General features: G+C 42.2%; 1 protein-coding gene across 6 annotated transcripts in view; it reads left to right on the top strand.

Annotated features, from left to right (window-relative positions):
- The window catches only part of LOC124133193 (potassium voltage-gated channel subfamily B member 2-like), a 267976-nt gene that overhangs the window by 227671 nt on the left and 27789 nt on the right, over positions 1 to 12516 (top strand). For all 6 annotated transcript variants that reach the window (XM_048400515.1, XM_046497469.2, XM_048400514.1 and 3 more), the window contains one exon: positions 3156 to 4241. In XM_048400515.1, the coding sequence (XP_048256472.1) occupies positions 3156 to 4241 (1086 nt within the window). The remainder of the gene's footprint in view (positions 1 to 3155; positions 4242 to 12516) is intronic.

Consider the following 12516-nt stretch of genomic DNA (forward strand, 5'->3'; position numbering starts at 1 on the left):
CAACGTTGTGCAACGCTTTTATCAAAATATTAGCCAATGTTTATCTTATAATTTGAAAAGATGCACTGCTTCTGATTGGTGTTTTATTTGCTACTAATCCTTCTCTTCGAATGCTTGTAGTTGTTGTGCATAATCCTTGTGTAGTGACCTCTATAACTGCCTCTTCACCAGCATGTGTCTGGTATCGTCCTGTCCCTAAACTCGGGCGTGAGTCTTCCTTTCAGCTTTTGTCTCTACTGGGAATCGGGAGTGCAACAACATGACACTGTATACAGCACACATTACTGTCAGGGCTCAGTGTGTCGACCGCCGCTCAGTCTCCTGCTGCTTCAGCATCTCCATCACCTCTCAGGCCTGGCATCTCCTTGCCTTCATCCTCTTCCTGTTCCCTGGACCAGAAGCTTACTCTACCCGTCTCCCTCCTGTCATGCATCTTGCTGCCCTTCTCATTCTCTTTCATCCTTTCCCTTTGGCCTCTCCTGTCCTGGCCATCGCCCCTCATCGTCTTTTCCATTGCTTTGGTGCTTTTTGACAGATCCTATGGATCTGATACAGACATATTTGTACTGTTTTCTACTGCGGGTAGTGGTGTACAAACATCCACTTACTCTCTGGACCTTACCACCACCACCACCCTCACCTTAACCCTCACCCTCAGCGTGAATTCTCAACTCTCTACCCTCATCTTCATGTCTTGTCACTCTATTGCATCATGTCACTCCTTTTGTTCATTGTCACACACTCTCTTCATCACTCAATCTAATGGTTTCACATGCACCCAGTCACCATCACTGAAGGATTCGCTGTTCACCACACTGTACGTCTTTGCATCATAGAATGGCTCTCGAGTACACCTTCTCACCCAAATACCCATGCACAGGCACTCACACTCCTATATAATATCACACTGTCATTCTTTATCCAGGCTATCCTAAGTCATCATGACAAGTCTAATGGGAAGTAAATTAGGTCCAGTAACATATTGCTTGTCCTAAGAGCAACGAAATGGGACAGGTAGCTGGGATCAATGACTCAGTTGATTGCATATAATCGATCCATGCTGGCATGGGACTTTGCTAATATCAACCTATGGTTTGTCTGGATCCGACTTCCTTCCATGTCTATCTATAGCCTTCATTGGATTCTCGTCTTCTCGAACTCTTCGTTCTATTCCACCCGTAATTACTCCTCCTGAAGTCTTCATTGTATTCCACCCTTAACGACCCCTTTTGAAGTTTTGTTGTATTCCTCACGTAACTACCCCTCTTGAAGTTTAGTTGTATTCCTCACGTAACTACACCACTCGAACTCTTCATTCTTATCAACCCGTAACTTCAGGGTGTGTACAGGTCTGAAGCATTTCACACACATTTTGCCCATACAACTGCTGCTTCCAATATGACTGAGGGGTATGGGTGGTCCATACATCTAAGGTGCCGCAGATTTGCGTCCCTTGGACACGCTAGAAACCTATGATTGTGGGTTTGAATCCCGGTTCACCTCGATCATGTTTCTAGGTTTGTCAGGACCATACCCGTGCTCGTGGGTTTCACCGCAGTGGTAAACGTCTGAGACCTGCATCACTTCGGGCTTTCCTCCCACATTAATCTGACATGCCGTGATATAACTGGAATACTGTTAAAAGCAGCGTTAACTCACTCACTCCAACATGACTGAAAATCTGTCATAATCTTACATCCTAGATAAACATTTCTACTTCACTCACTCTTCCACCATTCTATACTTCCTAACACCCACAAGTGAAGCACAATCACAATCACAACGTCAACCACACCCTCAACAACAACCACAACAACAACCTCCCCAAACACACTCAGCCACAAAAGAGTCATTTTCACAATCAGTCTGCCCAAAACAGGCCATCAATCTCATTGCATTACAATTTGTTTTTCAAACGGTAACATCAAACTGTTGATCTCATGTCCGCTAGTTCCAAAAGTTCCTCCCTGTTTTGTTGAATCTGTTGCCTTGGTTTGAGATCTACATCATGTTTAAAGCTGCTAACCCCCTACATTTCCCACAAAAGCAATTTGATTTGATGCTGCCATGGTGTGATCTTGGAAACCTGCAATTCCATTAGCACTGTTATAGCGTCTTGTTTCATGAAGTGGCATTGTCTCATTGCAGGTTATTTTCCAGCTCGACAAGACATTTACCATGGAGTGTATAGTTGAAGTGTGATGTCCTTGTCCCCAATATTCCTCTTCTTGAACTCCTACTTTCCTTGCTGTCACTGCTATTAAATCGCATCTGCCCCGAATTTGTTCCCCTATTGTTACTTTGCTTTTGGTCCTCTTCAGTTCTCTAATACATAGATATTCGTATATTTGCCGAAACAATGACACGCCTCTATATTAAAACACATGTAATGGTGAAGTGTTTTTGCTATGATAAGATGTTCTAGTATTTCAGCAGGTCCATATTTTCGCATTGATCCGTTCCTTTCAATAGTTATGTTCATAACATGCTAGGTTGCACATGATCGGCTGTTCTTGAGTTCGAATCAAAGATCACCCCTACTTATGACCCTTAGTTTATTAGCACCATGATCGGTGACCACCAGTGAACAGTTTTCTTGCAAGAACTTCAATGTATTACTGGTTTGTCTCTGAAATATAGCAATGTCTCAAATATGCTGATATTTCAAAACATTTTGATTCTCTGACATCTTTTGCCTTTGCTTTCTCATCTCATGTCACTTTCCTGCGGGGTCATTTCTAAAATAATGTCACCCTATTACACAAGTAATACATCCTCACACCCCAAACCTAAGCCCCAAGCGCCCATCTCCATCCGTAATACCCATCCTATCAGAACTAACCTCCACCATTACTCACACCTTCGTGAACAAAACAGACTGTACAGTCTTGAGATGTGGGTACAGATTGCCTGTTCCTCTTCTTATCTGTACAAACTGTATTTCTCTAATTCATTCTATTGCCTTTCATCATCCCCTTCTAACATCTCAACCAGCTCCTAATATATGCTGCTGCATCATCTGCGACCTCTTCTCTGCTCCATCGTCATCACCTCCTCCTCCTCCTTCTCCTTCTCCTCCTCTTGCTCCGCCTTGCTTCCCTGTGGCGCCGCGTGTCCCGGCTAGTATGACTATACTGTGGTTAACTCTGTTTCAGGTATTGGCTATCATATCTATCCTGTTCATCGTGTTATCCACAATCGCGCTGACCCTTAATACCATCCCCCAGCTGCAGGAAAGACACAACCCGAAAGACCCCTCGGATAACTCCGAGCTGGCTGTGGTGGAAGCTGTGTGCATTGGCTGGTTTACACTAGAGTACTTAGCCCGATTCTGGGCGTCGCCAAACAAGTGGAAGTTTTTCAAAGGCCCTCTAAATGTGATAGACCTTCTCGCCATCCTACCTTATTTCATTTCCTTAGGATTAACCGAAACGAACAAAAGCACTACAGAGCAATTTCAAAATGTGCGACGTGTTGTTCAAATTTTTCGAATTATGCGAATTTTACGTATATTAAAACTTGCCCGACACTCGACAGGCCTCCAATCCCTTGGTTATACGTTGCAACGGAGTTACAAGGAGTTGGGCTTACTGTTGATGTTTCTTGCCATTTCTATTTTATTATTTTCAAGTTTAGCCTATTTTGCTGAAAAAGATGAGCCAGAGACTAAGTTCAAAAGTATACCGGAGACGTTCTGGTGGGCAGCCATCACTATGACCACTGTGGGTTACGGTGATATAGCTCCAACTACTGTCCTGGGGAAGATTGTCGGTAGTGTGTGTTGTATATGCGGTGTGCTTGTTATTGCATTGCCGATTCCTATTATAGTGAACAACTTTGCGGAGTTTTATAAGGACCAGATGCGCAGAGAGAAGGCGTTCAAGCGACGCGAGGCGCTAGAGAAAGCCAAGAGGACGGGCAGTATAGTGTCCTTCCACTCCATCAACTTGCGCGATGCCTTCGCCCGCAGTGTCGACCTCATGGAGGTCAACTCCCCCAGCCATAAGGGAGACAACTGCGGCGGGGATGACAGTAGTACAGACAGCAAGTGTGCTCCGAGTCCACCTCCTTGTGTGATCAAGTACAACCAGACGCAGTTTCCTCACACTGGCGCCGAGGACTGTGACGACGTCAAGGGGATGCCTGTCGACAACTCCAGCACCAACAACCTGCTTGATGCTGATGAGGAATCTCTTAAAAGGATGACGTCATCACAGCCACTTCTGAACTGCCAACCTCAGGTAAGTGTTTCTGTTTTACAGCTTAGCGTAACACCTCATATTTTAGTGCCCGCTATGACGCATGACTCTACTGGTCACAGACTACGTGACCAAGCACCAGCGTGCCCATATCACATCCTTCCCAATGCTTTCATTTCCCTCAGAATCCGATGAACCTAGACTTTGTTTTGAGGACGTAGAACAGAACAAATTAAAGGATCGTCAAGGCTGGACAAGTTACAAAACAGACCTTGACATGTGTTCACAGCAATGAGAACAATGTTGTCACAAAACATGCGCCCGAGATCCGACGGTTACCAGGGCACCATATCTTCCAACCCACACAAATAACAGGACGGCATCAATAGAAACAGAAACTGCATTACAACACCTATTGACAGTCCAAAGAATTGATTGTTACAAATATCGTTCTCTGATAAATGAACACCAACCCATCCTGTTTAGGTACGCTGCCCAATGACCATCTATTGATACACTTCAAGCACTGACATCAATGTGTATTATTTCAGGGGCAGGGGTGGCCAAGTCGCCTTAGGCGCCGCAATTTGCTGTGCAGAATTGCGTCTTTTGGGCACGACAGAAACCTATGGTTGTGGTTTAGAACCCCGGTTCGCCCAATTATGTTTCTTGGTTTGTCAGCACCATACTCGTACTCTTGGGTTTCACCAAAGTGGTAAACGTCTGAAACCTGCAACATGAAGCTGACAGGCTGAAATATAACTGAAATACTGTTTTAAGCGGCGTCAAATCCAACTCTCTGACTCCGTGATTCAATTAATAGAATTACTGGTTGCTATTTGTTGACTTTCGTTAAGAATCGGCCCTCTTCAACACAATCTACGAATCATTAATTGATCAATGTGTGTGCTTGGACTGTTAATCGGTAGTTTAAACTTTGAATGTGTTTGATTGCATTCTTCTAACAAATAATAATGTCAACCAATAACGACCTATTAAACCTGTCAGAAGAGGCCTTAATCAGATGCGTCAAGAACTAACCCTTTATATGCCTCATGGAGGTAACCATTTCATAAAATCGTTTCATTAATATTTCAACGATCATATGTTCTAAAGAAATTGGTTCCTTTTGGATGACCCCCAGAAACGCTTCCTGTTGGAGTGTTTCATGTCAGTAAGTTTGTAAAGTGAGAACGTATGTTTATGTTTAGCATCCAAAGCCGTTCTGGAGAAGGGCAAGTATTTGTACAGGACTTTAGTTCAGTTAGTGGCACAGGCAGCAGCTGTAAAAGCCTCACAACTGACAGCTGTACATTGGTCCATCACAGCTGACAGCTGTACAGTGTGTCAATCTCAGCTGACAGACGCTCTGCGGGAGTGATAGTGCTCAAAGTAACGGTGTGAGTTTGCCCTATTGTATTTGGGTCTTTTTGCTAACTCAACTGCTGATGGCGACTAAGAAGCTGTTAAGTAACTCCTATGGGCGACTGTCAGCTGTGAGTGATGCCTGTTGGCGCAACAATCGTCACTGCTTATGACAGACGTGGGCTCTAGAGTTTGCTTTTTTGCAGTGCAGCTGTGAACATAAACGCTTATAACAAGTGTGGAGGTAGACAGTGTTTGTAAAATTGTGGATGACCTTGAAGAGGTCACGTCTGACTGTAAATGGTACAGTGGCAGCTGTGAGCTCGCGATAATGTGTCTGACGGTGTCAGCAGCAGCTGTGATATTGACCAGCTGTTTTAGCAGCTGTGAATCCCACAGAAACTGCAGCTGTCAGCTTTGTGCATGGCAAAATACAGCTGACATACAGTGCAGTTACATTCTACACCGGAACTAGACACGAGTTATTTCCCTTTTGAAAAGCCTTGACGTGGTTCTAAGATGAAGTTTAGTTTCGAATTGACACTTCAAATTTCTTTTCGGAAAGCTCATCAATGTGATCCTAGTTCACGTTTATTTTTATACACACATGGGCGTCTATACCAACATAATTAAAAACATACTAAACCACACAAAATTGCTTTTGCCTTTATACATGCATAGTATTCCCTGTATTCTGAATGGAACTGCAACGTGTGTTTTCTGCCTACGGATGTGTATTGTCAGGTTCATATATCAGCACTCTGCTAAAGCTAACACACATCATTAGCTAGCCACTACTATGTAGCCTAGATTAATCATACTGTTATTAAGACTAGGTAGATAAGCATGCATGGTTGGAAATCAGTCAAGTTTCAGATCGTTATGTAGTTGTTGTTTTTTTCCAATTTCAACATTAGGTTTGTCAGCATGTAGGTTAGCAAGGGAGATTTGGCATGGCTCACGTGATTCCTAACTAGATAGACGACGTAGAAAGTTTAGAAAAGGATTCTTCCATTCAATTCATGACAGATGTACTGAACAAAAGAAGTTAGGGATCAGGAGTATTTTTAAGATTTTTTTGTGAAGACTGAGAACACAATTTATTAAAAATATCCCGAAAATAGTCATGATCCCTAATTTTATTTGTTCAGTATATATGTATTGTAGCGTATAATGTTCATCCCATGTAGATTGTTAGAGATACCATCACATCATCGACTTATATAAGGACTTTATGCATCGGTTACTCAGGTTTTCTTCATACTTCATCTCAAGAACTTTGATGACATGGCTTTGGAAACTTGGTTAAACACATTCACAGTACGAATACTGATGCTGGTGAATGTTTCTAAACATTCGCTACATGGACGTATGACTGAAAAACATGATGGGATACATGAAAGCCTGTGCCAGTGGATACTAGAAGATGGATGAGCTTGCTCGAGGGAAATATTCTTCTAACCTGCTGGGAACCTTGTTCTAAATATTCAGCCACACACCCCTTGGTTGGTCATAGATAAGGGTTAGAATGAATTCATATTTGTACACAATCATTCACCTTGCAGATGGTGGTGAAAGTAGTTATGTATAGTGTTGTATCTACATAATCTGTGCTTATGACACATTTTGACATCATGCTTCATGTGTCACATTATATTAACTTTAGAGTTGTCTATCACTGAGTGATATATTGTGAGTTGTGTCATTGTTGGTTAACCTGGTCGATATGTTCTTCCATTGAATTGTATGTGTGCTATTATTTAACAGATGTGACAGAATATTATATCTAGTTTGTGTCCGTGAAATATCGCGAATGGAACTGTGGGAGAAGTGCAGGTTCAGGTTCGAAATTGAATCAGGATGTTGCTAGGTTCAGACAACGTGTCCATCCCGATGTTGATATGGTGGCGGTTTTATGGTGGCAGAGGTATTGGTGGTGGTGTTAGTAGAGGTGGTGGTGGTGGTGTTAGTAGAGGTGGTGGTGGTGGTGGTGTTCGTAGTGGTTGTAGTTGTGTTGTTGGCGTGATGGTGAAGTTGCGTGGTCCTGTGGTGGTGGTGATGGTTGTTACGTGGTCTTGCGGTGGTGGTGGTGGTGGTGGTGATGGTGATGTAGTGGTGTGATGGTGCTAGTGGTGGTTGTGGTGAGGGTGGTGATGGTGATGTGGTGGTGTGATGGTGATGGTGATGTAGTGGTGTGATGGTGCTAGTGGTGGTTGTGGTGAGGGTGGTGATGGTGATGTGGTAGTGTGATGATGATGGTGATGTGGTGGTGGTGTGAGGGTGGTGATGGTGATGTGGTGGTGTGATGATGATGGTGATGTGGTGGTGGTGTGAGGGTGGTGATGGTGATGTGGTGGTGTGATGGTGATGGTGATGTGGTGGTGGTGTGAGGGTGTTGGACCTGTTCAAGGACACCTGTCGTCCTCAGCTGTGTGCTTCATTGGGCCGAGTTTCAAAGTACTTCTTTGATAGTAATTCTTGGTTTATGTTTGTTCTTCATTTTCTCCTGATGAAAGACCATGCTCTGTATCGGTGAATAGAAGCTAATGGATTAAATACGGGAACATTCTTTGTAGCATGGTACCACAACATGATTGCTGTGACAAGTTTGCTGAGCTCAGGGGAATGTTCTTTTAAAACTGAACTCACTGAATTATGACAAGGCAAATGCTTTCTGGCTGCATTTCTTTGCTTATGGCTAGACCTCCCTCTGCTGACCTAATAGTATGGACATATTTACTCGTTATACAACTGTATTGCTTTCTATGTATATAGCATCTGAACCAGCATCAGCCTCCTAAGATGTGCATGTTTCAAAGAGGGATTCACACGTTTGTTTAATATTCAGCAATGATTGCGAGCTAATTTCCGGATAAACTAGATGATGATGTGAATTTAAATACATATGACTGTAATTTTCCACTTGATAATGTTAATGATGCCGGTGGACTGAAAATGGCCAAACTGACTGGTGTTGACAAAAAGTCGTAACCTAAGAGCACTTCCAATGTTTCTGAGTCTAGCACAGAGTTGCCAAGAATGGCCAGAGGCTGGCATCCTGTATTGCAATTACCAATAACCAGCTTCCTTAAGTCTCCTTCCAGCGACGGTCCTCATAAGCATCTTATTACAAGAAACTGCCATAGCTCCGAGAGCTCCTAGCGTGGCACGTGCTTAAATAAGGCCATGATGACGTCAGGACACCATGCCCATAAGTCTGTATTAAACTGTAACACAATGAATGTAATTACTCTCGTCATCAGATTTTTGGTTTTGATGAATTCTTAAGTTTCCTGATTTTTAAAAAATGTTACAAATCCTGCAATCCGTTAAGAATAGGCATAGACGAAAGCCGTGTCTGGTCTCTCGCGCACCTAGAGCCAATGGTGAGAATTAGAATCCCTATAATGAATAGTAGGAATAAGAGAAATGTATCGTGTTGCCGGGGAACAAGAAATAGTGTCTTAAGAAGCTTGTGTTGAAATAGTGTGTCCATCTAAGGATCTGTTTCTGTATATCTGAGTATATAAATGACCGCATGAATATAAAAGTAACGTCATATTGGCAGTGTTTCAGCAAAACAGTCACTGTAAAAACTTTCATTCACAACATATATTCATTTTAATAAGGGCAGTTAGGATCGTTACGGGGATGTTTTATGGCTTGTACAGACTATATAAAAAACAATGAACTAAAAGGCACAGAAATAGCGTTAGTCTAACTAAAGTGTCAATCAAATATCGCAGATCATACAGTGGTAAACCAACTTTATTGGAAATGAGTTTCCTCGCACTGAAAAGTCGCTGTTATGAGCTCGTCTTAAAAGATTCGTGTGTACTTATTTTTAATCCACATAGATCTTGTTTCTTGTGAAGTTGGTTTACCTAAATGCTTTGCACTGGTTGTCTGTCGGCTTGTACGTCCTGCAGAACACCAGCACCAGAGCCTGTGCTCCAAAGCTGGTAGATGTGCATGATTCGTTGGACAGCGCTGATTTACAACTGTAGTGAATTGTGTGCTTTTTATTCAATATGTATTTGGTTATTTTCTGCTTGTTGCTCATTGGCATTGTTGAAGACTACGCTATGTATTTGTATTTTAATACTTACTGTTATGCTGGCATGGATATGTATCAATTCGTTAGGCTAGGGAGAGGTAATTGTTCATCGTTCTTTGTGGAAATTGTTAAATGAAATCAATTCTGACTGTGATATCGTTGGGCGGTTTGATTCTTTGTTTCTTTGTATGACTGCATGTAAATCTCTCACCCACTAACAGTGTAGCTAAACAGACTACTTCAGGTCACAACTGCTTGGTAGCTGGGTCCCCACTGCAGCTTCTAACTGCTTATGCTTGTGTTAAACCAGACTGTCACCAATGACCCTTGTAGGTGCCTCAGCTCTGACGTCACATTTCAGGAAGACAAGTGAGACGCGCAGTCCAGCTCCTGCAGACGACCTTCAGCCTCACTCTGGTGGCAGCAGTGGTGACGTCATATGACGCTTCTTACACAGGATGACATCAAGGAGATTGGAGCGGATATTTGACCTTGACCTTGACCTTGACCTTGACCCAGATGGGCAAGGACTTCAAAGAAATATGTGTTAGTCGCGTGTGTTGAAATGGTGAAACTGGTGGAGTAACTCCAGAATGACCTAATTGTGATGTGAAACTGCAGATGGTCTTGTGGGTGTGTGTATGTTAGTTAGAGCAAGGCTTGTGGAGGCACCTAGCTGATATGTGCACATTATATGGGTGGATTTTTCGGTGTCCCTCAAAGGGCAGACAATAGAACCACCATTAATCATCTCGTATCTCATATATGACGTCTTTCATACTCTGTTCCATGGAGAATGACTTTATTGTTTGTTGCTGACGACCAGTTATTGATGTCGTTTGTTGATTTGTGGACGTTTTGGGGATGGTGATACGGTGAGTTATGATTCCAGCGAAATGTGATACTGTTATTTCTACTCTAAAGATGGCGAGTCATCTCCGACCGATTGGGCAGGAACCCAAATCATCGTCGGTCTTTGTGTTAGTAGAAGCGTGGTGAAGTGTGTTAAGGTGAAGAACACTGCGTGTTGGTGTGTCAACAAACGCCAAGAAGCACCATTTTCAAGACAGTGAGAACTGAACTAAACTTGCTGATGGTAATTCAGTGGTGCCATATCCTCATCAAACGGGAGATACATCATATGTTGTTTACCCTGAGCATCAGTTGTGGCTAGCAGGGAAATTCACAAGACACAATCAGATCCGTTAACCCACTTCAAACTCATATTTGATGAGCTTCCAATGTCGAAGTGGTCATATGGTTACAATATGCTAAATTCAGCACATATATACACCTAATATCGTTTACGATGGTCATGTTCCTGGAAGGATGATTCTCAAACTATATAATAACTTCATATCATCCTGTGGAAATATATATGTATCCCAGGGAGTTGAGAACAAACTTTCAACGCGCATTATTCATTGCCTGAGCAGTAGAGTCTCCTTTGAACTTGTCCCTGTGTTGTGTGTCATAGTGGTACCATTGGATTATCATAGAGACTAATCGTGTTTAGCGTATTCCAATTTGTTACACGTTTGTCCGGTTTGATCAACTTCACACCACAAAGACGCTTCACTCAACGCACTCTGCTCAACGATGACATTGCGATTGCGTTACTGTACATTGAATGTTAGGAAATCATTTATAAGGATGTGTGTCATGGTATGAGTTTATCGTAAACACTCGAGCCTTGTGATGAGGACATTTTGTTAGCGTGTATATTTATATAATATGTCGGTAGGATAAGTGCTTGGGCATTAATCAATAATTGCCGGAACGGAGTGAATGTGTCACTGTAATATGTTTAGGCAAGATCGATAATCGACGTGAACAACATTGATTGCATGTATCGTAACATGAACAAGTCCTCGTATCAGCTGATAGGGTATAGAATGGACTCACCAAAGGGTCTATTGTATTTTCACCACTGACTTTAGACAATCTTGTTGTAACTACTGACTAACTTCAGCCACTGTAGTATCAACACTGACGTTAGCCAATCTTGTTGTAACTACTGACTAACTTCAGCCAATGTAGTATCAACACTGACGTTAGCCAATCTTGTGTCAACACTGACTGACTTTAGCCAATCTTTTTGTCAACACTGACTGACTTTAGCCAATGTAGTGTCGAAACTGACCGACTTTACCAATCTTATGTCAACACTGACTCACTTTAGCCAATCTAGTTGTCAACACTGCCTGACTTTAGCCAATCTTATGTCAACACTGACTGACTTTAGCCAATCTAGTTGTCAACACTGACTGACTTTAGCCAATCTAGTTGTCAACACTGCCCGACTTTAGCCAATGTAGTGTCAACACTGACTGACTTTAGCCAATCTAGTTTACATCCAAAATCAAACATTGCCCAGTTTTCGCATGTAAGACAGATGATATTGTTCTATTCCGATTGCCATTTAACCTTTTGCCATTAACCATTACCTTGACTGACAGGTCCAAATAAACAGTATCTTGACAGACATGTCCAAATAAACAACATCTTGACTGACAGATCCAAATAAACAGTATCTTGACTGCCATGTCCAAATAAACAATATTTTGACTGACATGTTCAAATAAACAATATCTTGACTGACATGTCCAAATAAACAATATCTTGACTGACATGTCCAAATAAACAATATCTTGACTGACAGGTCCTTATAAACAATATCTTGACTGACATGTCCAAATAAACAATATCTTGACTGACATGTCCAAATAAACAATATCTTGACTGACATGTCCAGATAAACAATATCTGGACTGACATGCCCAAATAAACAATATCTTGACCGACAGGTCCTTATAAACAATATCTTGACTGACATGTCCAAATAAACAATATCTTGACTGACATGTCCAGATAAACAATATCTGGACTGACATG

This window comes from Haliotis rufescens, unplaced genomic scaffold (genome assembly GCF_023055435.1).
Source record: "Haliotis rufescens isolate VD_foot unplaced genomic scaffold, xgHalRufe1.0.p SCAF_2, whole genome shotgun sequence".
NCBI classification, from domain to species: Eukaryota; Metazoa; Mollusca; class Gastropoda; order Lepetellida; family Haliotidae; genus Haliotis; species Haliotis rufescens.